This window comes from Acromyrmex echinatior, chromosome 13 (genome assembly GCF_024713525.1).
Source record: "Acromyrmex echinatior isolate Ae372 chromosome 13, ASM2471352v2, whole genome shotgun sequence".
NCBI classification, from domain to species: Eukaryota; Metazoa; Arthropoda; class Insecta; order Hymenoptera; family Formicidae; genus Acromyrmex; species Acromyrmex echinatior.
Genome location: NC_141864.1, coordinates 9283339 through 9311276, shown reverse-complemented (window position 1 = coordinate 9311276; position 27938 = coordinate 9283339). Strand labels below are relative to the sequence as shown.

General features: G+C 31.1%; 4 protein-coding genes across 10 annotated transcripts; 3 read left to right on the top strand and 1 right to left on the bottom strand.

Moving 5' to 3' along the window:
• Positions 1-58: 58 nt before the first annotated feature.
• LOC105148308 (wee1-like protein kinase 2) lies at positions 59-8843 on the bottom strand. Its single transcript, XM_011059962.2, has 4 exons — positions 8124-8843; positions 5817-6147; positions 4607-5501; positions 59-4469 (listed from the first exon to the last, which is right to left on the bottom strand). The coding sequence occupies exons 1-4, from the start codon at positions 8368-8370 to the stop codon at positions 4161-4163; spliced, it is 1782 nt and encodes a 593-aa protein (XP_011058264.1). The 5' UTR covers positions 8371-8843; the 3' UTR covers positions 59-4160.
• Positions 8844-12914: 4071 nt separating this feature from the next.
• Positions 12915-15069, top strand: LOC105148310 (prenylated Rab acceptor protein 1). 2 transcript variants are annotated; one of them, XM_011059968.2, is made up of 5 exons: positions 12915-13244; positions 13547-13786; positions 14159-14358; positions 14433-14533; positions 14871-15069. In XM_011059968.2, exons 1-5 carry the CDS (start codon positions 13177-13179, stop codon positions 14892-14894), a joined length of 633 nt encoding a protein of 210 aa, XP_011058270.1. In that variant the 5' UTR covers positions 12915-13176; the 3' UTR covers positions 14895-15069. The 2 variants fall into 2 exon arrangements, with proteins under 2 accessions (XP_011058270.1, XP_087269004.1); XM_087412878.1 differs by having other exon boundaries at positions 14433-15069.
• Positions 15070-15247: 178 nt separating this feature from the next.
• On the top strand, positions 15248-23216 carry subdued (anoctamin 1). Of its 6 annotated transcripts, none has more exons than XM_087412874.1 (12): positions 15248-16100; positions 16199-16291; positions 16987-17236; positions 17846-17971; positions 18047-18526; positions 18628-19021; positions 19126-19358; positions 19506-19703; positions 19904-20336; positions 20490-20695; positions 21015-21299; positions 21425-23216. In XM_087412874.1, exons 3-12 carry the CDS (start codon positions 17015-17017, stop codon positions 21779-21781), a joined length of 2934 nt encoding a protein of 977 aa, XP_087269000.1. In that variant the 5' UTR covers positions 15248-16100; positions 16199-16291; positions 16987-17014; the 3' UTR covers positions 21782-23216. The 6 variants fall into 6 exon arrangements, with proteins under 6 accessions (XP_087269000.1, XP_011058267.1, XP_011058265.1 ...); XM_011059965.2 differs by having other exon boundaries at positions 16902-17236; XM_011059963.2 differs by having other exon boundaries at positions 16899-17236.
• A 1004-nt stretch (positions 23217-24220) lies between these two features.
• LOC105148311 (sorting and assembly machinery component 50 homolog) lies at positions 24221-27429 on the top strand. The gene is made up of 8 exons (XM_011059969.2): positions 24221-24471; positions 24709-24801; positions 25185-25268; positions 25356-25574; positions 25721-25935; positions 26018-26390; positions 26497-26785; positions 27087-27429. Exons 1-8 carry the CDS (start codon positions 24451-24453, stop codon positions 27269-27271), a joined length of 1479 nt encoding a protein of 492 aa, XP_011058271.1. The 5' UTR covers positions 24221-24450; the 3' UTR covers positions 27272-27429.
• The last annotated feature ends 509 nt before the right edge of the window (positions 27430-27938 follow it).

Sequence of the window (27938 nt, the reverse complement as noted above, 5' to 3'; positions counted from 1 at the left end):
GATATTGTCTAAGTTCGGTTTTCAGTTTGGAATTCTTATAAGAATGTTTAGTAATACATTTTTCTTGCTCTCTTCTTTATTGATTTTGAAATGTTATCTCACAAAATGTCAGTAGGAGTAAATTCAATGATGAAGGAAAAATGCAAATCATACAACATTAACAATAATTTTCCAATCGAATCACAATACGTGATGCATTACGCTCATTACGAAATTAGGTAACACGTACTTCGAGATATTGTTAATTTTTACAGAGACTCCTACGAACTAAATTCGCTGATTTGCACACACATGTTTACCAGCGCTCGTTGAAACTATCGAGTTAGATCTTGCGCAACATAACATTCTTCGTAATTACATGATGGAGACTGTAAGAACAGAAAGTATATAATAATTAGTTAATCATTTATAATAATAATAATAGAAACAATTTGTGTTTAAGCGTAAATTTACTTAAGCAAGCTATAAAGTTTAAGTTTAGTTCATTATGCTAGTGTATTTCGCAACTTCGCTCTTTCTCTTTTCCGTTTAGAAAAATATTCATGCATATTCTTTATCTTTTTCGAATATAACGCCCTCGGATGTAAAAAATAATGTTTGTATAATAAAAGTGTATTAGAATGTCTCATTCTGTTATATAAAACGATACAAATCTCGATATAAAGAACACAAATATTAATGAAAAAAAAATTTTGCTTATATTACCTTAAATTGTCCATTAATTTAATTAATTGATCGATTAATATTAAGCTAATAAATCAATTACATTTATTCGTTCAATTCATTTATAAATTAATCAATTAATTGCATATTTTGCATCATTATATTGTTAATTTCTATCGTTTTATACAGCACATTAATAAAATATAATGAACGTTTATTACATGAATAATTCCTGTAAAAAAAAATGTAAGAAAATAATACAATATATAAAACAATTTGATGTTATAGATACAATCATACAGCAAATTTAAAAATTTGTATTAAGTTTAACAATGACATATTCTTGATAGCTGTATGATTTCTCTTTACGACCCCATTCTTAAAAAATGCAATGGTTCACTTTATACATATAGTTGCACATTTCAATTACTCAGAAAATAATCACACAATAGCATTTTACAAACTTCCCTTGTTAATCATAGATTCGAATTAGATCAGAGCATGCTTTAAAATTTAATAAAGTAACGAAGTTGACTTTGAGGTTTTGTTTGGAAGAAACATTTACTGAAGTCAACGCGTATATTAACTATTAACGTCAATCTTTGGGAAATTGTAAAATCCTGCAAAATGAACACTAACATATTACCTGAGCAGCATATGAATGTTTATATTCGTAGCAATTGAAAAACTCGATGCAAAAACCATTTAAGGCCATTTTTTTTTAAACTTACTACAATATTAACAAAAAACGATTGTACAAGTATGTGCGAAATATTTTATGAAAACTGTTAAAATATGTAAAGATGGATAAACTTAGTTCGAAGTTGTCCGCTTTTTTGTACGGAATGTTTGAATCGTTAAGTCCACTCAAAAATTTTCGCTAAAAAATATAATTGATTGGTTTTTGCACCGAGTTCTTCTCGGCATTGAAATAAAATTTTCGATAGGTCTGTTCACGCTGCTTGATATCTTCAAAAATTTCTGCATTTAAATGGAAATAACGCATATTCAACCTTGAAGAAAGAGAAAGCAAAGATGCTGCGTACAAAAAGTACAAGCAGCGCGAACAGATCTAATATGCGAAGAAAACATTAACAGAATGTAATAAAAAACCTAGGAACTAATTTGTCATTCATGATTGGAAACTGTCATATCCATATTAACAATTTCGTGTCGTTACTTTTGAAGGAAACTCAGTTTGTGATACTTTCAAAGAGATTTAATCCAAAATTGAAAAAATAAATTTCAAATTTTATATCGTTCTTATATCGTTAAAAAAAAGTTTGGTAATAATTATAGCACTTATTTAATAGTATTTTAATAAACAAATTAAAAGAATGCGTACACAATATCAAGAATTATTTTGAAGTCAATGACATCAGTTCAATGCAAATTTCGAAGAATATTGAAGATAACTATAATTCTGTATTAAAAAAAAAGTTTAAAATTTCATATGTGTAATCGTATTTAAATATTCGCGTGTTTAATTTTACATTATTTTAATTATAAATAAAATGATTTTATATAAAATAGATTGCATATAAAAAAGCGTACCTGTTCATTTTTAAGAAAAAGAAAACAAAACAAGTTAATCCAACAGCAACAAATTAATTGAATGACACTAAACAATTTTTAGTTATCAAATTTGATTTTTACATATGTTACTTATATTTAGAATAATCCTTGATATATAATGTGCGCATTAATTTGCATTTCTTTAATTTGTCCAATGCTATTAAATAAATGCTAATTATTACGAAAAAATTAACATTTAAAAGATATTAAAGTCTGTTTCTTATTTTACTCATTTAAATCGAGTGTCATGGTGCGAATGTCGTTTTGTTAATTTTTAAGAAAAATAATACTAATTTCCAGATAAATATTAGCTACAGACAAAATCATTTGATAAAATCATTTTTGAAATTGCAAAATTATATTGCGTATTGTTAGAAGAAAGACGCTAATAGAAATAATATAAGAAACGTTAATTTCTCATGAGTCGTAAAGACATAATGTAAATGAATGTTACATTAGCCTTAATACTTAGTTAACTTTGTTGTAACAGAAAATCATGAATCACGAATCATTAATATAAAAATATTGTTTTTGAAATTTATATATGCAGTCAGTAATCTGCATATTGTTACATAAAAATTTTTAGTTTTACGACAGTTTAGTTTTACGATAATAAAAGGCACTTGGTAATCAGCTTAGTAATGAATAGCGCATCATATAAAACGTTATATTACAGTAGAAAAATATATTCGTTATCCTGAGATTTCGCGCTATAGCTAAGACTTAAATTATACATCTTAAAGGTATAGAATGTATAGATAGTGATGTTCCTATTACTTTTTGGCAAAACTGACTTGAAGTAAAAAGACAATAAAAGATAAACAGTGTATGGATGTACTTATTATTTTTGTACAGGTAAAACTTGGTTTCCTAGGATACAAAATTGTCCATGCATTGGTGTGATTGTAAGGTAAACGTTACAATCGGCAAGCGAAAGCAGGTTAAGAGGATATAAGAACAATTTTCGTTGTTATTAATGCCATCAGAACATACTTGTTCAATCGTGCATTGTCATTTTTACAAAAAAAGTTCATTTATATAAAGTAAAAAGAAAAAACGTTTAAACGTTAAAAAAATAATTTATAAACTTATAATTCCTGAAAAGTGAAGTAACTTTTAGATTTTATAACATATAAATATTGAACATGCAAAAATTGTAAAAGTCGCAATAGTTATTTCATTTCGCTTACATGCGATTTTTACTTATTACACTCCGCATGCACTGCATACCGAGATATAATAAATCGTTTTAAATCAAAACCTTTTATCAAAATAAGAAAAGTTTTAGAGTCCAGTATGTAATGAAAGAATCGAGAAGTGCAAGAGATTCTACTAACATTGAAACATGAAAGAACATTGAGTGGTCTCAAAAACTCTCTTACTACATAAAATTAGCCTGCTAGAATGCAGTTTCATTTCATAATTTAGAAAAAATTTTATACTAACCAACTCCATTTTAATATTAATCTTGTCACATTTGTGTGTGAATGTAAATTATACTTTAAATTAAACCAAACTTTGCTCCCTCAGTGTTATTCCAGAAATTAATCGTAAACTTATTTGCTTGCTACACACACTCGTATACTAACAAATTTCGTTTTCGATAACAATTCAAAAAAATACACAACCATATCATAGTATAATAAGGATACTAATTGTAAGATATTATACGTTGTTTACAGCTATATAATAAACATCAATCGTATTAGGAAAATCATCATAGGGGAGAATGCTCATTTACAATCGTATGTAATTTCATTCAGCATTCTATTGTGTAAACGTTTCTTATTTTACTGGGCAATCGTACTTAAAAAAAAACTAGATACGGTATCACACATGTTAAGGTGACTTCAGGAAATCGATCGCTTCCTTAAGTTCGACCTTTCGAAATTTTACCGGTGTCAAAATTTTAACGAATTGATTCAAAAGTTCGTAGTGCTATTACTACGATTAACTTTTTTGCCTATAACACGAGATGACGATAATCTGCTGGCTATCGGTCGCAATTGTCGATCGCTATTACCACCCTCGATTACAACGTTCGGTGCGATGGATTTCAGGCACATTGCTGCGTCATGGAGTCGTTTTGATAAGATTTCATTCTTGAGTTTTTCAGCGTTCAATTCTCTTCGTAATTGCGCTTTGGTCTTCTTTCCGATCGGACATAAGACTCGGTGTTGCATCAAAGACATCGCTGATGGCCTCATTTCCGGGTTAGGGTGAATCATCAGCTGTGAATAACATAAAGCAGCAATGTAAAAAAGATTAAAATAACTTATGTTGAGACTTTGTGATACAAGGCTTGTCCGATAGATCGCCAGAAAAAGAAACAATAAATTGTCATTAAACTTCAGAAATAAGATCATACCTTCAATAAGTTATTCAAATCGCGACTGCAGTGTGGCAAGTCTGGTAATTTCCCCTGTCTAATGTCATGCCACATGGGCCCGTTTTTCGGTAGAAGTCCACCGCCACCCGCCTCGTAAACGGTTAATCCTAAGGCAAAAATATCGGCCTTCGGTAGATGATTGAAATCTTCCTGCAGAATTTCTGTTGTAAGGTATCTGCAATCGCCTTCTTCCACCTGCGGATTGTTGATAGATGTGACATGGCCGAGATCACCAATTTTGTATGTGATTTCCTCGTCGATGTTTTCCTCATCGTCAAAACCGTCATCTGCGGAGTCATAGTTGATGGCGCGCAATTTCTTTTCCTTGGTGATGAAAATGTTGCCGGGCTTGATGTCCATGTGCACAAGCTGCATGCTGTGTATATACCTCAGTCCTTCAGCCACATGCAATAGCAATTGGCGCATCTCAGCCTGGCTAAAGCACTGCTTCTGTTTTTGCATTAAGAGGATCGTGTCTGCGAGACTACCACCGTTGCAGTATTCGTTTTGGATGATCATATGATTGTCTTCCGCCCAAGCGGAGTAATAACGGACCACATGCTGATGTTTGCCGAGCACAGCGTGCGCGTACACCTCATTCAACGCGTTCTTTTCATTAATGCTGCCAGCTACGGGTTTGATGCTCTTCTTGATGGCATATGTACATCCATCCAACCGGTTGATGCATTTGTACACGGAGCCGAATTCACCGATCCCGATCAAGCCGAGCTCGTGGAACTCCTTATGATAACGCGATATATTCGAATCCTGCAGTGCTACACGTTTCGTCACGTGTTCATATTCGTTGTCGGAATCTTCGGAGTCAACGAGGTCAAACTTTGGTACTTGCATATCCGGTGAACTACTATTACTACTGTTGTAAAAGAAAGAAAAGTAATGTAGTTATGAATCTGAAGCAAATCTTCTTTCTCAAATAAAAAACTTTAATAACAAATCAATTTTAGCATTTTTAATATTAAAATTTAATATTTAAATAACATATCAGAAATAAAATCTCCAATTTAATCTTCGCAAACACACGCAAGAGTCACGAATATGAAAAAAATATCTTTTTTTTAATTTGTGAATAGTAAAGATAAGCATTTTAATTGTACTTTATTATTGTAATTAGTCACAGATTTTACAGAAAATAAATAATAGTTACAAGATATACAGTTTGAATACGTACCCATTGAGACTACGTTTAGATCTGCTTCTTTTCTTTGCTGTTATTAACATGCCAGTAGGTGTGAATGGATTTACATTCGCGGCAGGTTTTTCGAACTTATTCTGGTAACTGGGGCTTATCTTAGAAGGTTTAGGTTTTTCTAGAGTAAAAAATCTAGAACATCTTGGAGGTATCGGAGTTTGTAACACGCTCTTCTCTATCAAAGTTTTAGGGGTAGTAGGCGAATCGAATAAACGTAATGCCCTAACACGTTTGTAGGGTGGACTACACCCCATTGAACTTTTGTGAAAAACACTTTCACGACTAATGGGAGCCTTGATGGCTGGAGTACCTGTAAATAAACATTTATTCCACATAAAAAGCTTGTAATAAAATTCATAGATAATAATTTAAAAACCGATCTAAATTAGCTTTTTATTATAATTTTAAATTACATTTTTTTCTCTTAGAATAACTTCAAAAATATTGTTTGATATTAAAATCATGGAATAGATTAGAATATAAAGATAATAACGAATTTTTTCTAAATTAATAAATCAACAAATCATAAAAAAAATTCTAATAAAAGACGAAGAAAATAAGATAGTATACGCACTTAAATATAGTTAATAAAATGTTATCTCATTAGACAAAATGAAAAATCAATAAAAAATCGAATTAAAAATTTTATTTACGAGAATATAATACTTTTTAGCAAGTAGAATTAATTTTATTTAAACGTGTGTGTATTGTGTGTGTGTGTGTGTGTGTGTGTGTGTGTGTTGTCAATAAGTTTAGGCGTTTTATATGGACAATATTGCATGTAATAATTAGATATTGCATGCAATTATGATGACATCATCAGTACAAAGAGAATCTAGAATCACCGATGTTATCATAATTTTTTAACTAAAAAACCGATCGTAGTCAGAATGTTGTATAATTTACGATCGTAATTTCGGAAAGTGAAGATTTTACAGAAAGTATACACAATGCAAAAAAATTGTCAAATGTATCAATATCAATAATTTCGCATCATGCGTCAATGCAATTTTGACTCAACATCACACGAGTATTTGAAATCTTAAAACGAAAAGAGAAAGAAATTTATAAGACAGGAGGTAACAGCTGTACAGAAATATAAAGAACATAACACAAAGAAATGCAGAGTCATCTGGAGTCAGGTGCGAACAGAAATTTTCTGACAAAACTAGCGTGATACTACTTCTTACATTTATATCTACTGGTAATCGACACAAAGAGTTTAAAATCCATGTATTATCCTGAAGATGGTTGCAGATAACAACCGAAACATTAATCTTTTGTTTGTATGAATTAAAGGAAAAAAATTTTGTATAATTAGACACAAATAATAACTGTATTCTAGCTCTTATTTACCTAAATTATTAATATTAGTTTAAAATCCATGTGTTTTATAACGACAAGATTGAATTTTAATACAACGGGCTCTCACAAAATTTCTCTGGCGTAGAGCATGAAATGAACTCGCAATCGTCCTGATTATTATTTCTTTAATTAGCACGATGAGCAAAAATTCGCCATTCCTCATTTTAAAATGAACTGTTTCCATAAACCGTTTTCCACAGATGGAATCGTTTCCGGATGAATTGAATTCGTAAATGAAAAAACACGAGGTCATTTCCGATCCTTTCGCCCCGGGGGGCAGGGACGCTGTGACGTAGCACGAAGAGAAAGGATCTCTGTAGCTGCATCACGTTGTATTTTTTGCATTTTAAATTAAGTAAACATACATAATTAAACGTGTGGAGAGAGAAAGTTGACAAAAATTCAAATAATGAAACGAACAAACGTTTGAGGTTCCGCTATTCGTAGCTGTACCGTGTTACACTTTCACACGTAAAACGGCATGCGATGAAGGATATATTAAAAACAGATGTTAAATAGCCATTGGACAGAGAAGGATAAAAAGTAAAAGAAATTTTAATATAAGAAAATGTAAAATACTGTTCTTCGTATTTGCACCATATTACACTCTCTGCACTTCAAACAGACATACAACACACATAAAACAGGTGTTAAATAGACATTGGGAAGAGAAAGATAAAAGTACAAAGAATTCGGATGCAATAAAATATTCGAGATATTCGAGAATCCCGAGAATAAGTGTAAAGTTCCGTTCTCCATAGCTGCACCGTGTTATACTTTCTGTACTTGAAACGACACACAATGAAATACAATATAAAATACGGATAATACGTGACGTCGCAGAAAAGCGACGAAACGTAGAAAAGGTCCAGCGGAGCGGAGTGAGCTCAATGTAAGATTCTAATGATGTAAGATTCTAACCTGTAACGAAGATCGGAATTTTGTTGTTGTTATTCATCGGCTGGCCCTCGTCATCGTTGCAGTCCGTCGCGTCGAACAGCTTGCGCGGTTGCAGTGGCGGCGGCGAGTCGAAGTCGTCGACCGAGGAGTCGAGGATGTCGCATTCGGGGCTGTTGTCGTCGGCATCACCGGTGCCGCCGCAGCTCCAGGTAAGTTCGCCGTTCTGCATGTCGCACGCGTCGTAGTGCACCTTCCGCACGACCTCCATCTTCGTAAGCCGTACGATCACGTCACGCACGTGCGGCGTGCGTGCCGCGACGCTTCTCACGATTCACGATTCACGGGAAACGGAAGGAAAAAGTGAGATTGGAAGAACTTGAAGTAAATGCCGACTGTTGCAGCTGAGACGAAATCGAGAATTGAATCACTAACGACGTCGACGTTAACACACTCGCGACCGCGTTCATTCAAACCGACGAAAGCACCGCTCATTCCGGCGATCGCGTTCGTTGTGGCGTTTATGATGGCCGCTAGGACGGAGCGAAGTGACCGATGGTATACGGTCGGCCGACCGACCAATCAGCGCGTGCGGCACGGAGACCAGGCGGATGTAACGTGGTTCCTAATTGGTTGCTCCGCCGCTCTTCCACCACCGTGGTACCTACTGGCCTGTTTGGACTGCTTGGAGCCCCGAGGGGTAGATTCTTGTGAATTCGGCGAAATTCTATATTCTACTTTCCACACAACATATTTTCCTGTAGGAATCTTTCTCGGGGCCGGAAAGCAACAAAATAGAAATCGCTTCTTTGTTGCGCCGTTTTGCTTCCCTGTGAAATCAAAATGGAAACGATAAACATGGATTTTTTTAAATCGCCGACTTTACTTTTCGACATGCGCAACGATAGGAGGAACGGCGTTCAAGATACTTTTTCGAAATTTAAACTCCCCGTCTACTCGCGAGGCGACTCTCGCATCGATGGATGCTATTACGATAGTTTTTCATACGCAGATGATATTTCCTTTATATGTATGTAATAGAACGTATTATTATCTGGTAAGTAATATGTTATCGAATGCTGTTATCGAATGGGGGAGGATCGGTACTATGAAAAAAATGCATAAAGATGAAAAGCTTGAAACTGCCTTTCAGGAACAGAAATCGACATTTGATTCGAAAGAATATAAAGGATAAAATCAAGGAAAAAGTAAAAGTATGAATATACATGTATTAAATTATCATTTTTTTCAAGAAATATTAACATTTTTTAAAAATAATATATATAATTATACACTGAGAAAAAAAGATGCCTAAAAATATATTCATGTGAAACATATTTAATTTTATTGAAATAAATATTTATTTAAATACGGGCGAAATAAAATTTTATTCCTAGTAAAATAAACTATCTATTTTTTTTGCAATTAATGAGATATATTTCACAGAAATAATTAAGATATATTTCACAAAAATGTATATTTCATCATCATAATCAAATTTCGTAAATAACATTTGCTTCGCAATACTTCGACATTTTTCTCTCAGTGTATTGTTACATTAATATAATTTTATCATATAATATATATATAATATAATAATTTTTTTTAATTATTATCTTGTATTATAGGTAGTATCTCGATCGCTATATCAATTCTTGTCAATCTTTTGCGATTTAAATTTTTTTCTGCAAATGAGCAAATATCAATTCGCCAATTTTATTTATTGACTGATCAAATGTGAATCAAAGAATTTTTATTACTTGGAGAATTTTTATTACTTAGTCTTTTCACTTAAAAACTGTAACTTTCCAGACAACACATTGAGACATAAAACGTCTTTAAGATGTCTTTTATATGCCAAAAATGTATGTCTTTCTTTTGGATACTTTATGTTGTCTGGGTTGTCAGTATTTACCTTACAATTGTATATTGATTCAAATACTTAACGAATTATGAGATAAGTTACTGTAACATATTATATTGAATTTAATTTGTTCAACAATAGAACAAAGAATTAAATAGGGTAAAGGACGCCAAAATATTCTTGGATATTTCGAACGTATATAATAGTAGAGTTAAATCCCAGAGTAGGAGACTGTTGTCCATTCTCTGTCATTGTAAGTTAACTTTAATTTCGGTTCAATTTACTGTTTTCCTAATTTTTACAATTAGAGAACTAGAAAAAGATGAAGAATTTAATCAAGATTTAAATTAAATTAATCGATAAATGCTGGATATGAAAGATTCTAGCTAAGTCTGAATTTTGTTCATCCTGATATTGTCGATCGCTCGACGCTCGTCATTCGTGATTCGATCATAACTAGAGCACGTTTCATCGATTTTTAATTCTTTAAAGGATCATCAACACGATGTAAAAGCGACAGATCGCGAGGTAGCAATTATTGGCCCGAATATCACGAGCGATTTATCTACACTGTGCGATACTGCAGCAGCTGTTCGGCCCGGCTGGACATCTGCCGTAGACTATTTCATCTCTTTGGGACCGCCTCGTCTTGGGATCGAAGGCCGATGGTTTAACGACGGACTACATTAACAATTTCGTCATGGAATACAATTTATTAATTAATGTAAGTTTTCTATGTAGTATCTCACAAAAGGTACATCACGTACAATGAGCCTATGATTCCTCAGGAGTTCTTGTTTTCTTTTACAGAAATAAACCCATTCTTGCGACAAAAGTTTCACTGCAGAGAAATTTTCGTCGAGCAGCTGCAACCTGTGGCTGGCCAACGTGGAAAGAGGCATCGGAAACAGGAACGGCTTGTACGGCAGCAGCGCCCTTACGTTAAATCTTTTCTCCTTTGTCATTCTTTTCTCCACCTTCTCTCGAATTAATTATTCTTTCTTAATTCTTAAATTATTCAGACATAATTATTTTCATTAATTTGATAGATAAAATTTTTTGAAAAATTTTTAAAGATTTTTTTAAGTTTTCTTTTCTTAATTTAGCTTTTTATAATTTAGCTTAAAAATGTATATTCATTCTCTGTTTTTATCTCATTAATTCTGAATAAGAATAGTAATTTATAGAATTTATAATTATTTAAAAGAATTTTTTTAAAAATTTTTTATTAACTCAATAAACTCCTTTAAAAAAAATAATACTATTTATGGTATTAATATAATTCAATATAATTAGAATTAATATAATTAGATTACTCCATTACTCCAATTAGATTACTCTTTTTGTATCGAATATAGTATACATATATCAACAATACAATATGCTTACATAGTAAACAGGCATAGATCGATCATCAATTGAGGAGCCAATTGAACAATATATATGCTGTAATAAGAATGCATCATATCAACTTCTGCGCGATGCACTGGAAATTCGACGATGAGTCCAACGAAATTTCGCCGAGCACGATTTGCACCAGGAACTTTGATGGCAAAAAAGATGCATATTCGGATAGGCCTCTGCAGGTGGATTCGAAGGAAGTCTGGATATTTGAGATAACGAGATCACAAGAAAAACATTTCAATAGAAGCACGTTTCCCCCGATGTGTACACACGGATATCGCACTATCTCAACTGGATAAAGAATATATATAATCTAGCCAGAGTAGTCGTCGTGCGAGAAATCTTAAATGACGGTCGTTCTCTATCAGAAAAAAAGAAGATTAAATATTAGGCATTTCTCAGAAAATTATTCTATTAATCCAAATTATTTTTACACATGGTTCTCATGACTTATAATTTCTTTTTTAGTATAATAAGTTATTTAAATTTTAATGATGTTATTCCCCGAATATTTAGAATTATTTTTTAACAAAACGAATTTAATAATTTATTCTTTTATTCTTGATCATTAATTCAATATATTGTTTCCGTGTTATTAATCTTCAAATAATATTGCAGGATAATATAATTTTTAAAATCCGTTGCGAAAGTACAACTACATTTTAAAATTTAAATTAGAAAACAAGAAGTTTCGAACGTCCACTTTGATCTCAAGTCGGCCTTCGATATTTATATATATATATATTCGATATTTTAAATTTTCCGGCTTTCTTTAATATTCTACGGATGTGAAAACATTACTGATTGAGAATCAATCATGACGAAAATTTAAGCTTATTCTGCAATGTGCTCTTTGTTTCCTATTTCTTGTTTTTTACCTTTTGCTTTTTTTCTCCTTTGCAACCGTTTTATCAATAATTGTATTTTTTGCTAGATATTTCTTGTTTCTTTCAAAATTATTTTTATCTTGGCGATATAAAACAAAAAATCGGATAAGAAGCAACAAGATGTAAAAAATAATAAAAGGCAAGAAACAAAAAGTATATTGTAGAACAGGTTTTAAAGAAAAACAAGTTCGAAAAATATGTTAACTACTGAAAAAAATCGAAAAGATTTTTATCTAAAATAAAAAACTATTTTGTGAGAGCAAAAATCATGTCTTTATTTCAAGTAAAATATTTTTTTGGCAAACTTAGTATGTTATTCTGTGCTGGTACATATAATATTAAAGAAAATCACATGTAAAATATATAATAAAGTTATCTAATGTAAAAACAAATATTTAAACATTATTTGTGTTTCTTACATATGTAGTCTAAAATAAAGATTCTTAATATTGTTTAAAAACAAATAATTTTTTTTTATTAGGATCAAACATTTTTTAAAATTATTTTCTAAAAAATATTCGTGTGTTTCATGTTGATTATAAAATTAATAAGTTGTATTTCTATTCTTTGAATTCTGACATGAAGATCGTATACATATCGGCTTCAAATATCATCTGCCACTCACTTGCATTGTTCTTTGCATGGATAATTAAGATCACCCGGTATAAACGTAGATTACATCAAATTTGTTCGTTATTCGTTCTGCAGCGTCTCTACGTTTTTTGTTATTTTTAAAAGGAAAGTATATGTGTAAGAGTGTATCCACACTTTTAGGAGAAAAGAAAGATATGAGGTGTGGGATCAAACACAAATAAACGGGAAAATTGTGAACTAAAATAAAAGAGCAGAATACATACAACAAAAGGCGAGTCTTCGACAGCGAAAAATAGTTTTGGGGTATTATTTTTTGCCTTAGAAAGTCATGGCACACGTGGAAATCCCGATGGGGGAAATGCAGGCCCCGCCAGATAATCATAAAACTACGAATGGGTAATGAATGTATAATTTCTTTTTAGATTTACCTAAGATTAGATTTATTTAAGATTTACCTAACTTAACCTATAAGCAAGTGCCATATGTTGACGTAGCAATTTAGCAAGAACGAAGAAAGATTTAATTACGAGCTTGTTATGAATAATATTAATCAACGTGAATAATTCGAGCATATTTCACAAAAACAGTTTTGACGTTGAACAAATCAAAAACACAGAATAGAAAATCAGGATATAAAGATTCCTGCATTGTTTGATTTATTTGTATTAATTGATTTTTCTGCTTATATTATTCCATAGATTTGAATTTCTGCAACTACCTCAGCTGCCACTTGGACAGATAGCTGTAGGCTATCCTCAAGCCCAAAACTGGATCGAGCACAGAAAAGCAAATATTCGACCATGGTCATTGTTCCTCAACACAAACAACATCAGACCACCACCTAATATAAGTAGATTGAGCAAGCGGATTGTAAAGAACATTGAATATTTTCAGAGCAATTATTTGTTTGTGTTTATTGGACTAGTAATATACTGCTTGTAAGAAATACTTAATATTGCACTAATTTGATTTAATATCTATAAAAATAATTCTATTAATCCTGCTGGTCTATTTAAATTTAATATATAATCATATTGTTTGGGTCAATATGATAAAAGTTCTAAAAAATAACAAATACATTTTTACAGAGAAAAGATAAAGAATTACATTAACAAAGTTATCAAATACTATACTGGAAAATTCTTAAATAAAATATTAGTTAAAAAATCAATTACATTTTGGGTCAAATAGACTTGAACAGAATTAATTAATTATTTTTATATGATTTTATACTATATGTGAAAGAGAGAGAGAGAGAGAGAGAGAGAGAGAGAGAGAGAGAGAGAGAGAGAATCTATTATTTTTTTTAGACTTACTTCACCTCTGTTGTTGCTGGCAGTTGTCGCTTCCCTTGGAATATGTTACAAATTGTCTCAGCGACATTCAAAGCAAGAATTGATGATATTAAATCATAGATTAACCTTGGCGCAAGTGTATTCTTTAGTTGGAATTTTTTCACTGCCTGTATTTTACCTAGTAGGTGCACATGCAGCTGTCTTTTGGGTACTTGGTAGGTAAAAGAGTATCTTCGAAATAGAATTGTATGATACAGAAAGTAATTAAATTTGTATTCTTCTCTTTCAGGAGTTTCTTGGTTTATGATAACACTTCATGCTGCTTTTTATAACATCGATGCAGTGTTGTGTCCAGGAGAAGAGGAACTCAATGCATTAGTTATGCAGGAAGTATGATTACCATATACTCATTTTCTGCTAAAAAAAAATTGAATCTTTAATCTCTTAAAATATTTAGAATAACAATTTGAATGTATTTACTTTGTATACATTTAGATCTTTCCATTTGATGAATGGAGAGATTTATATAGAAACATATTGTATAATATACTTGCATATATTATTTAGTAATTTGATAAATATGACTTTCTTTCTGTACATAATATGTATATATATATATATATATTATTATATATATAAAGTTATATTAAGATCTGTTTATGTAATCCACATATCTCAATAATAAGTATTTTGTTATTGAAATACATTTTTGCAAATATGTTTATAGGATAATAAGGACACTGACAAATAGGACACACATTTCTTGCACAAAACTACAATTATATGTATTTATAATATTTATATGAGAAATATCAAACATTTTTATCGTTTATTCCAATTAATAACTAATAAATTTTGTTAGTAAAAAATATAGGTCGAACGTTTTGTACATATATGGATATTAAATAAACTTCTAATTTACAAAACGACACTGCAATAAAACAGACTAAAAAAGAAATCGTGAAATGAAATATTTCCTACGATAATGTGTAGTATCTCTGCGGAAATTCATTTCCGCAACGTTATATACACGTGTATATCTTTTCTAGATGTGGTTATAATAATCAATCATTTGCGGAGATTATATTCGCTTATATTCTAATATTAAATAATTCATTTTGTATATTTTTAGTATAGAAAAGAATGATTTATCTCTCATCGAAAAATGATAAATCAAAATGTATTGTCGTAAACAAACGAAAATCTAAAAGCAATAAAGTTTAATAATTTCAAACTTATATATACAGGGTGTCCCGCGAGATTTTTTCCACTGCTCATAGGAAGATAAGTAGGATCGAGATGAACACAAAAGTCCCATTTAGCGATATTCACAATAATAATAGAGATATTAATTTTTGTAATTGTACTAATAAGAGTACAATTACGAGCAACAGCGCGCTTCCCCTCTTGCCTCTCCAACATGTTGCTGGCAGCCAATGCTGATGATAAACTAGGCTGGATATATCTCGAGCGACTGAAGTGTTTCTCTCGATGTGCTCTCATTAGTATAATTACAAAAATTAATATCTCCATTATTATTGCAAACATCGCTAAATGATATGAAACTTTTGTGTTCATCTCGATCCTATCTTATATCTTCCTGTGAGCGGCAAGAGAAATTGTATATACCTCGTGGTACACCCTGTATATACTATCTGCATTTCCTCATAATAATTATGATTGTAATATAATGTGTGTGTGTGTGTGTGTGTGTGTGTGTGTGTGTGTGTGTGTATGAAGTATATGTTTTAAATTATTTTGTTGTATGATGAAAAATGAAATAGGTATATAGTTTAAACAGCAGTAAACGGTGTGACTATAAGCTCAAAAATTTAGTTTGTTATCATTGATAACCACGTACGTATGTACGCTCCTGTACCTGCAGTGCGTCCGGTGGATAGGATCTGGTGGGTTCTCTAAAAGGAGATGACCACGCGTGACGTATGTCTATTATTCGGTATGTGACACAGCATGTAACTATCGTTTCGAAGTTCGTATCAGCAAAAACAATGATAATTATAAATTTTTTACTCTATTTTTTTTGCAACGATATAGACCGTGCCTTATAAGAGCAGTTCGATTAAAACGCAGTCTTCCAAGATAAACGTGGCAGTATCATTTGGTAAATGGACCTAAGGATAGCATTAGGTAAGAATGTAATTCTTTCTTCGATGATTTTTTATTATTGGAAAAAAATAAAACAAAGAGCATGATTTTAAATGGGCTTACAATGGATTTTGCGATTATATTTTCTGGATCCAAGCTTGATCTAACTCTCAAAAGCACATTACATTTTGGTTAGCTTTAGCAAATGAAAGCAGCAGATTGTAATTTATTTATAAATGATTTTATTGCTATATGCATATATACACAATATGTATGTTTAGAGAATGAAGATCATGCTTTGCAAAGTTGCAAATGAAAAGCCTCACAATTACAGATTTTCACTTGTGAAAACAACAGACTAATTTATTTTTAATTACAATTTTATTACCATACATGTATATATATATATATATATATATATATTTATATGTAATATTAAAAACATGTATATTTGTTTAAAGAATAAAGTCATGCATTAAAGTTAAAGAAATATGAGAAGCTTCTCAATTACAGATTTTCACTTTCATTGCTATTTGAATCATTCTTATTATATACAAGAAGATACCAATGGGATATCATTTGTTATATGTTTCTTGATTTTTTTCCTTTCTATTTGCACGATGCATACGTTTGTTTGGTTTGCATAAAGTAGGGTTTGACAATCCACGAATTTATTAAACGATGGAAGAAGATGACGAAGAGGTTTCTCTTACATGCGCGCAACGACGTGAAAGCAGTGTTCCCGAATCAAGTTTGTATCAATCGATGCAGAACAGTTTGAACCAAGGCTCCCAACAAACATTGTATCAAAGTGTTCGTAACACCTTATACGAGGACGATATGAGTATGAACAGCATGCGCAGCGCAGTCTCCTTGGATAATCTCTGCTCTACGGATGATCCATCCACTGTGAATAATGACACAAATGAAACGATTATAAATGAAAGTTACTCGGACAAGAAGAATAATATACATGACACAAGATTGGTAAAAATTAATCTCTTCATGTGTTCTATAATTTAAAATAAGATGATAAATGTGGCACTAATTCTTTCCTCATTTATATCTTATTATTGTATAACAAACTATTATAACATATAGTTTTAATTATAATTGTAGTCAATAATTAATAAGATGAATTGATATTATATTACAATTGATAATAACAATGCCTTTAAAAATGCTAATTTTAAAAGTTATTTTTAATTTTAAAGAAATAATACTAATAAAAACTCTTAATTTTGTATAATTATAAAAACTGATGAATAATAGATTAAGTTATGTTAAATTACCGGTTACTTTTTTAACTCTGCTGGCAATTGGGATTTTCTAAAGTCACTATTGATATTTTGATTGTGAATTTTAGTAGATAAATTTAAATCTATAACAAATAAGTAAAATAATTCGACTTCTATGATGGTAAAAATTCGTTATTAAAGCTTTAACAGGTATATCAGAATTTTATCAGATTTTTATATAATCCGGAATAATGAAAAATTTGCTTTGTTTCTCGAAGACTCCTATTGCTGATGGGAAAATTAAAATTCGTGTTACTATTAAAAAAATATATAAATATAATATTTTGATATATTCTAGCTTTCTGTTTCTGGCACAAGATATAGTTTATATTTTCGTGATGAGATACGTTCAGTTGATTTCATACTCGTATGGGATGAGTATAATGGGGAAGCACAGACCTACCGCAGTGTCGAACGTAGAAGGGTAAGAGTACAAATTACTATTTGAATAAAGTATATATCAATTCTGTCTTATGCCAAATTCACGTTATATTTTCAGATATTTGAGAAGAATCTAGAAAAAGAAGGACTACAATTGGAGTACGAACAAGTGGAATCAAATGGCTTGCACTTCATAAAGATTCACGCGCCCAAGGAAGTTTTGCGACGATATGCTGAAATATTGAAACTCAGACTGCCAATGAGAGAACTACCTGGTTGTCGCATGCCTCAGACAAGCAGTAACATTATTATCGAGGAAGTCAATTCGTTATTCCGGCGCGTCATGAACAAATATTATGTCGACACAACTATTTTTCCAACGATGAAGCAGAACTTTACAGCGGTGTATAGTAGGGATAAAGATTATTTATTCGATTTGGATTCGCCCAATTTTTTTACATCGGCAACTCGATCGCGTATTGTGCAATTTATATTGGACAGAACTAGATTCACAGAAACCAAGGAGGACGATTTCGCATTTGGTGTCGAAAGATTGATATCCGAACATACATACGTTGCAGCGTATCCGCTTCATGATGTAAGTTTCTGTAAACGCGGTTCCAAAATTATAAAAATTATTTTAGAACATGGAATAAACTGATTCACTCGATATATATAAATATACTATTTATGTTTCAGGGAAATCTACACACTCCGGACTCAATGCGATATCTTTTGTATACTGAATGGGCTAGTTTAAGAAAGTGCCTTCATTATCAGCCTTTGGATTACATCAAAGAGTACTTTGGGGTGAAGATCGGGCTCTATTTTGCCTGGTTGGGATTTTACACTCACATGCTAATTCCAGCTAGTATCGTCGGTCTCTTGTGCTTCGTATACAGTTGCGCTACTTTGTATCACAATGAACCGAGCGAAGATGTTTGTAATGGTAACAATACAATCGCGATGTGTCCATTATGTGATCATTTTTGTGACTATTGGGATCTAAAGCAAACGTGTTTACATTCGAGAATTACATACCTGTTCGACAATCCATCGACAGTATTTTTCTCTATATTTATGTCATTATGGGGTATGTTAAAATTATTAATAACAGCTTATTAACGAATTATTTATAAAATTGTTATGTTTGAATAACATTTTTATATAACTATACAACGATATAATCATTTTTAGCCACACTGTTCCTTGAATTATGGAAGAAATATTCTGCCGAAATAACCCATAGGTGGGATTTAACTGGTTTAGATGCTCAAGAAGAATATCCTAGGCCACAGTACTTAGCAAGACTTGCACATATTAAGAAGAAATCCGTCAATATTATCATAAATGTAGAAGAACCGCAAGTGCCATACTGGAAGATGAGATTACCCGCTACAATTCTCAGTTTTTCAGTTGTTTTACTTTTGGTATGTTTAATCTCCACAATATAAAAAAATTGTTATTAGAAAAATATTTATTGAATATAATTTGGTATGTTAATAATATATGTATGTAAATAATATTTATATATCTTATACAAAAATTTATTAGAACTTTATATGATAATATTACAGATACTTGTAGCTATGGCTGCCGTTCTTGGAGTAGTTTTATACAGAATGTCTGTTTTAACTGCATTAAGTGTTTCTGGACATCCAATGGTAACCAGTTATGCTATATTGTTCACTACCGCAACTGCCGCCTGCATTAATCTCTGTTGTATCATTTTGTTTAATTGGCTTTATGTTTGGCTGGCCGAATATTTGACTGAGGTAATTTTAAGGATTTATCTATTAAAATATTAATTGTATCAAAAAACTTATTTAAAATAATAATAATTATTTAAATTATTTTCATGTTTGTACATATATTAGTTAATAATTTTAAAAATAAATTATGAAATAAAGACTAAAAATATTTTATTAATCTTAATAAAAAAAAAATATGAAAATTTCTCGTTTCTTATTTTCAGATTGAATTACTTCGTACTCAGACTGAATTTGACGACAGCTTGACTCTAAAAATTTATTTACTGGAGTTTGTGAATTATTACGCCTCTATATTTTACATAGCATTTTTCAAGGGGAAATTCACTGGATATCCAGGAAATTATAATCGTTTCTTTGGCTCTCGACAAGAAGAATGTGGACCGGGTGGTTGTCTCTTGGAATTATGCATCCAATTGAGCATTATTATGATTGGTAAACAAGCCATGAACACTATCTTGGAAATGCTCTTTCCTCTATTTTACAAATGGTTGAACACCTTGAAAGTTCATGTGGGCTCGAAAAAGTTGGACGACCCGAATAAAAGATATTCATCTAGAAAATATTTGCAATGGGTCAGAGATTATAAATTAGTCCAATGGGGACCTAGAAGTCTTTTTCCTGAATATTTAGAAATGGGTAAATACAAAGAAATATCGTTTATTCTATCAAAAAATAATAAATAATGATTGAAATAATGATGAATTGATTAAAGTAATGTATACTAGAAATACACGTTGGAATGTAATTCAAAAATTTTGTCGAACACAGTTATAATTTTTTTCTTTGTAGTGCTACAATATGGATTTGTTACGATTTTCGTTGCTGCATTTCCATTAGCGCCATTCTTTGCGTTACTAAATAATGTCTTCGAGACGAGATTGGACGCGAAAAAGTTATTAACCATGTATAGAAGGCCAGTTGGACAACGTGTCAGAGATATAGGCATATGGTATCGCATTCTCGATTCTATTTCCAAAATATCCGTTATCACAAATGTAAGTTTTATAATTCACCAATTATTGATAACGCTCGGTAGAAAAAGCAATTTTACATACAACTGTTGTAAACATTTTTAATTAGATTGTTTGTTTTGCCATTAGTTCCTTATTAAATCTAAATGTACATATAAATCAATCATATTAAAAACTCTTACTACAGTTACATAACTGTTTTTTTTTTTGCTGAACGTAGCAAATATAACTTTTAAAGATGTGACTTCTATCAATGAAATCTATCAATGATTTTATAATTGAAAATAGCATTATTTCACAAATTACAATTAAATTTTTCAAGCACATTATTTTTGTTTTACAGGCATTCATCATAGCTTTTACTTCAAACTTTATACCGAGACTAGTTTACCGCATAACGGTTTCGGATAATTATTCATTAGAAGGTTTCCTGGATCATTCTCTAGCAAAATTTAATACTAGCGATCTGGGTAGAACTCGGCCAAATATGACATTGAATCAAGTCCCCGTCGAGATCTGCCGCTATCCAGATTATAGAGAACCACCAAACTCGTTAAACAAGTACGAATACGACATCATGTTCTGGCATATATTAGCGGCTAGATTAGCTTTTATCGTCGTTTTTGAGGTATGTTTTTTTTTTAAATAGATACTATTTTTTTAAATATCTGCATTTTATGTAGATTTATCTATTTTATCTTAACAAATGAAGAAGATAATAATTATATTGCAACATATTTGCATATTTTGCAGAATGTTGTGGCATTAGTGATGATTCTCATACGATGGTGTATTCCTGATATGAGTTCTAAGTTACGCAACAGGATACGTCGCGAAGCATATATTACTAATGAAATTATTATACATCAAGAAGCACTACGAGCTTGCGAAAGGTCTGACAGTGATAGTTTAGAGCCAAAACCAAAAATGACAAAAACATACATGGTTGCCAACGAGAGTGCCGATAGATGGAATCGAGTTATAGGAAATTGTTTGACCACTTCAGAATTTGATCTGGAGATCCACGGGAGCCCTGTTTCGCCCGTCAATAGAAACCCACGTATCAGTCATATTGGTTTGATAGATACCAAGGATGCGTCAAATCTGTGAGATTCGCGAGCATAGCATAGGTTTTTGAAAACTTATTAAGTCGATGCAAAAAGTTTATCATCGAAAAATAGAATTAACAAATTTGTAAAAAGACTATTTTTGTAAGTAATTTTATTAATTATTATAATATATTCACTATTGTGACTTCAATATATATTTTTTATCTAAAAAAGGAAGAAGAAAATTTTTATCTCTCATTTTTAAAAGATTCATCAGTAGCTTTAAAAAACTGTAACTTAATGAAAAATGGCAAACTTTTTGCATCACTTCAATGATATCACTTCGTGATTTTTTGCTAGTCGTGATATGAAGATCTGACTTACATATTTGTTCTAAAAATATGACGAAAAGGGATATTATTTTTAAAAATATGTATATATATATATATATATATATATATATATATATATATATACATACACACACACACACACACATTGAAAGTATATTTTTAATGCAAAAGTCACCATTCTAATTATCTCTAACTTATCTAATTGTAACAGATGCTATATAAAATGTACGCTCTATTTTTCATAGCGATCAATGGCGTCTAATATTTTAAATGACATAAATAGCTTAACAATGCAAAATAAGAAAAACACAATTTAACTAGCCATGAAAAAATAGTCTTTTTATAATATTATTGATAATATAATATTTTATTATATATTCATGATGATGTAATTTCTACTGTGACGTTTATAGAACTTACTGTGCAGACAATGTGTTAAAAAAATTAATATTCGATATGAATATTCGTCTATATATTGTGACCATTACAGTGAATTTTCTAAATAATATTGCAACTATATTATTGATATATGTACATGTATATTATTGTTATTTTGCTAGGAACATATTAACTTTATCATAAATGATTATATTGTTGTTAGTAACATTTATGAATTATACATTTCGATTATAAGTCTCAATTATTTTTATAACGGTATGTAAAGTAATGAAATATGCGATATATAAAAATTTCTGTTGTATACATATATCCAATGATTTTATTTTGATGAAAATGGAATCGATGATATTGTCAGCCGACTGTCAGCTGTATCCATATAATTAATAGCGTACTCCGATCCGTTTTTTTTAGCTGCATTTCTTGCATAATTTAGCTCTTCTAAATAGAACAGACCATTGACTCGGAATCGAGTCAGTAAATTAAATATGCTATAATACTGCAAGCATTGTTTTATATATATGTGCAAATGCCATAAGGCATAAATGTCTGCCAATACATTAGATACATGATTCCTATAAATTGTACGCACAGTAATTATATTGACCAACAGTTGCAAATATAAAAAATAGAATGTATTATTTATCGATTATACATTTTTATGTGTCCAAAGTAAATTATTGGGCACAATATTAGGAGATGTTTTATGTATAATGGACAATGCAATTAAATTGTGTCGCCGAAGAATTTACTATAAAATTATTAGGTGTTGGAATTAATTCGTAGCGTTTTTTAATGAAAGAATGTTATTTATTTCACATGAGCATTAAAAAATACATTAATGAAAGTACTTCCCATCACTTGTAAAACGCTACGAATTAATTCCAACACCTAATATATCTAATTTTTTTTTTATTTTAAAAGTATATTATTATATTATTATATTATTATAAAAACGCTGATTTGTTTCTCAGAAAAATTATATAACTGATAGATTATTATTATATAAACTGTACAGGGTACTTTGGGGAGAATCTCAGGCTTGTTTAAGTAATTATTAAAGCACTACTGTGAAATATTTGCATATTATATTATTATATTTCTAAGAGATCTTGAAACAAACTAATCGTTCCTTCTTTCAATATTTTATTGTTATATTATATAATAATTAAGAATATATATTTCGAGTTTATAATCGACCTCTTACATATATTTAAATATTTTAAATAAAAGAAGAAAATAATTGACTTACTGTCGAATTGATTTTAGTCAATTTTAATGATTTTTTTCCTGATATTTTTCTGCCGATCAAATGAAATACGATTATACTTCGTGTCTCAACAAGAACATAAAAAATAAAAAATATATCATTTGTTGTTAGCGTTATTAAATGCTGTTTAGTCTCTAGCTTCAAATTTTTCAAATATTGTAAATTGAATTTCTCTTCGCAAATTTAATCGATTATGCATTTGATTAATGTAGTGCACACAAAAAAAGTGTGAGACGAAATTTCGGTTCGTCGATAATCCGTACATCCTGTTTGAAAGAACTATATCATGTGTGTAGGGATCCTGTGATCTAAATTATTATTAATTTTGTATATATTGTCAGATAATATAGTAATATATATATATATATATTATTACTATTAGTATAATATATTATATATTATTATATAATAATATATATATTTTAGGATATTATATAATATTATTATATTATTAGATCTCTAATATCATGTATGAAGATTATACGTATTCTAACGCAGTGAGGTGCTGTGTGGTGCTGTAATCGCACCGGTGAGAGGCACGCGGTCCATCGTCCGTATTCAATCAGTTCGATATATGTTTTTTTTCGTGTTCGATATTTCAAATTATAAGTTCATTATACGTTTTTATTCGACGTCGAAGTCGTCGCACCGATTCTAGTATGAGATTTTAGCGCGACAATCAAAAACAGGGAGAAACTCGTCGACGAAATAATGGGCATCGTTCACGCTAAGGTACGTATTTATTATTAGAAGTTACGGCATAACCTAAAATCTTGTTGGGATTCTCGGAATGCGTAATCTCTAATAATATACCGAGATAGATAATTTTAATTTTCGCTCCACGATCAATCGGTAACAATTATAAACAATATATAAATTTACGTAACTTGTATAACTGGATTTTTATTAAAGAATGTTATGTATACAGATGTATACAGATGAATCTAACGGAGAAATATATTTTTTTAGGAACCCAGTAATTCTTCAAGCTTGGGTCAATTACCTAAGGAGAATGCTTCCGCAAAGAAACACAATGACCCATCAAACGCAACGGATGACTTTGTATATCTACAATTTATGTGACAAAATAATTTAACCCTTTGGAACTGATAGAATTATTAGATTTACTCAATTATAAATCTTTTTATGCTTAGAAAAGTTAATTCAATTTAATATTATGGCAAATTTGAATTATTTCTATTAAAATATACTTAATTATTTATTCTTTTTTATGTAAGTTATGTCATTTTAGTTTTTCAAAATTAATTAGCTTTTTAATTAATTAACATAAATTAAATGGATCTTATAGATACTTAGAATTAGTAATTGTTACAGATTTTAGTATCAGCTCCAGAGAGTTAATTCATATTTATAATAGTCTGCCTAATTCTCTAGTTTTTTGCTTTCAAAATTAATTACCTAAGATCCTATTATTTTTCTTGCAGCCACCATTTTCCAATAGCAAATCTCAGTTACATAGGGAAGAAGAAAATGTGCAGACAAAAAACATTGTTCTACAGGCAGTACAGGTATGTCATTTAGAAATTATTTAAACGGTAGAGTCAAGTATCTTCATTTGTAGATTTTAAAAATTATTCTATATCAATCTCCACTAGGCACGAGTCGACAAGATACACGTGGATGGACTTGTACGAACGAAGGACGACATTATTAAGTCACAAGTGACGGACTTGTTCAAAGCGAAAAATTTCGAGGATGTTATTATACGCGCTTACAAAGTGCGAGAGAAGTTAGACGCCCTAGGATGCTTTAAAAATATCGGCATTTACATCGATATCAGTCAAGGACCCGACGCCACGCCTGATGGTGTTGAAGTGGGTCTATATAATTAAACAATTAATTCGACAAAGAATAAGTAATTTTTTCAGATTTAAATGTAACGCAGTTTGTTATTCATATATGCCGTATACAAATATGCATTCATCTATAATGTTCATGTCTGGATCATGTTTATTGTTAGGTCACTTTTAAAGTACGTGAAATGAGACGTTTAGTTGGTGGTATCAGCACAATGGTTGGGAACAACGAGGGATGCCTAATTATCGGCGCAAAAGCGCCGAATCTATTCGGCAGAGCAGAACGTGTCCAGATGGAATATTCTCACGGTAACAAAAGTTCGATCAACTTTAATGTATCCGTCATTAAACCATTTCCACAGAGCTTATACAACGCAGTGTGAGTTAATATATCTCTCTCTATATCTATTTCTTGATACATATATTAGAATTGCATTACTAGTTAAATTAACATTTTGCAGATTAACCAGTACTATATTCAACACAACGCACGATTTCCCATGGTCTGGTTTTAAGCAAAACGACAAGGGATTGCTGTTTGACATGGAACTTAACCAGACAGACACCTCTAAGCACAATTTACAATATGAAGCTGCATTTAGGAACATTAGTTGCTCGAAACAGGCGGCTTTTCATGTTCGGGAGCAATGCGGCCCGAATTTGAAATCTGCACTGAGGTACATCTGGACGATAGATAAAAGGGACTGTTCTTTATTCCCCGTTACTGGGAGCCTCTTGCGATTAACGACAGAAATGGCTGGTTTAGGTGGCGATATTGGTTTCTTGAGGAACGAACTCGCCATGCAAACTAATTGGTCACCACATGAATACATTGTAAGTACTTTTTATCTATTGTGAAACTTTCCTTATTTCTAGCTATCCTGACAATTTCTATATGCATTGTAAAATATTTAATCACGAATTGTCTACCTTTGAATAGACATTCCAATTGGGTCTTCAGTCTGGACTGTTGAGTGCAATCAGTAACGACATGAAAATAAGTATCGCCGATCATTTCTTCCTGGGAGGTCCATTGAATCTACGTGGATTCGACATGAGAGGATGCGGGCCCCGCTACGAAGGAAATTCTGTGGGTGGCGAGATGTATTGGGCAGCCGCCCTTCACGTTTACACGCCGCTCCCATTCAGACCCGGCCGTAATAGTTTCGGGGATTTATTTAGGCTGCACGGTTTTATCAACGGCGGCAATTTATCCAATTTCACATATGGTGAGCGACGTAGTTTCGTATAATTACTCTTACATAGAAGTTCCTTATTAGGAAGTTGTATTTTTTCATTTCAAGTCTATATAATTGTCCTAAATGAAAATTGACATTTGATGTCTATATGAAAAGCTAGCCTAGATGAAAATTATATGATTAATTCCTGAATAATTGCTTATTTTTACATCCATATCAATCTTAATATTATTTGTTTATATATTTCTTGAAGTATATTTCTTAATTTTGTTATATTTTATAATTCGAATAGAGTCGATTAATTTATATGATGCCTGTTCGAAATTTTCAGATAATCTATACGATGAAAACATGAAGATTTTCACGGAGAATATTCGCTGCGCTATCGGCGGAGGCATTGCGATGAAGTTGGGGAACATTGCCCGCATAGAATTGAACTTAGTTACACCATTGTTGTTCATGAGGAGCGACGTGCTCCAGCAATTTCAATTTGGTATTGGTGTTCAATACCTTTGAATTTTTTTTGTCCTTTGATAGTCTTGTATTATTAAATTGCATATGTAAATGTAAAAAAATAGAAGAATTATGTGTAAATTTATTTCTGTTTCTTGTCCGATACACGACAGAAAGTTGGAGTGTACAATATTTACAATAAAGTCATAGAAAAAGAGAAATCGAATACTATCTTGATGAACGTGAAACCTGCTTATCTACATTATTAATTAATTATTCGCGTTATTATCAACATTTATCGATGTAATTATTAACACATACTCAAAGAAAAAAAAAACCAGTGATTTGTTCTCCTAATAATATCCTGTAACAATACGATACATATTGTCTTTTGTTATGTTTCTTATAATAATAATAGTAAAGTCATTTGGTATGAAAAATGCTATTTCATGCTGTCATATATTTAGAGAAAGAGTTACATGATCACTATGCGAACTTGTAAAATTTCAATGCAGCATTGTTTATGGCAACGTAATTATTATACGCAGTTGAAATTGTATCTTGACTTTTTATTGTGACACTTGGACTACGACTTTACTACCAAAAAGTCCTGCCGATTTCCGTTTATGTGTTTTCTGACGCAATTATTTCACACGTTCCATCGACTTGCACGACGTGATTTGCACACGTTCGGTAATATCGTTAGTCGAAATAATAATTATTGACAGTA

What these genes read in the sequence shown, in the direction of transcription:
- LOC105148308 (XM_011059962.2), bottom strand. Translation starts at nt 8,370, where the DNA reads ATGGAGGTCGTGCGGAAGGTGCACTACGACGCGTGCGACATGCAGAAC. An exon ending in AATTCCGATCTTCGTTACAG is followed by an intron (nt 6,148 to 8,123) that starts GTTAGAATCTTA and finishes GTTTATTTACAG; the next exon opens with GTACTCCAGCCATCAAGGCT. An exon ending in ATTTGAATAACTTATTGAAG is followed by an intron (nt 4,470 to 4,606) that starts GTATGATCTTAT and finishes TGTTATTCACAG; the next exon opens with CTGATGATTCACCCTAACCC.
- LOC105148310 (XM_011059968.2), top strand. Translation starts at nt 13,177, where the DNA reads ATGGCACACGTGGAAATCCCGATGGGGGAAATGCAGGCCCCGCCAGAT. An exon ending in AATCATAAAACTACGAATGG is followed by an intron (nt 13,245 to 13,546) that starts GTAATGAATGTA and finishes ATTATTCCATAG; the next exon opens with ATTTGAATTTCTGCAACTAC. An exon ending in AGCTGTCTTTTGGGTACTTG is followed by an intron (nt 14,359 to 14,432) that starts GTAGGTAAAAGA and finishes CTTCTCTTTCAG; the next exon opens with GAGTTTCTTGGTTTATGATA.
- subdued (XM_011059965.2), top strand. Translation starts at nt 16,931, where the DNA reads ATGGAAGAAGATGACGAAGAGGTTTCTCTTACATGCGCGCAACGACGT. An exon ending in GCAGTGTCGAACGTAGAAGG is followed by an intron (nt 17,972 to 18,046) that starts GTAAGAGTACAA and finishes TTATATTTTCAG; the next exon opens with ATATTTGAGAAGAATCTAGA. An exon ending in TATATTTATGTCATTATGGG is followed by an intron (nt 19,022 to 19,125) that starts GTATGTTAAAAT and finishes AATCATTTTTAG; the next exon opens with CCACACTGTTCCTTGAATTA.
- LOC105148311 (XM_011059969.2), top strand. Translation starts at nt 24,451, where the DNA reads ATGGGCATCGTTCACGCTAAG. An exon ending in TGGGCATCGTTCACGCTAAG is followed by an intron (nt 24,472 to 24,708) that starts GTACGTATTTAT and finishes ATATTTTTTTAG; the next exon opens with GAACCCAGTAATTCTTCAAG. An exon ending in CAAACGCAACGGATGACTTT is followed by an intron (nt 24,802 to 25,184) that starts GTATATCTACAA and finishes TTTTTCTTGCAG; the next exon opens with CCACCATTTTCCAATAGCAA.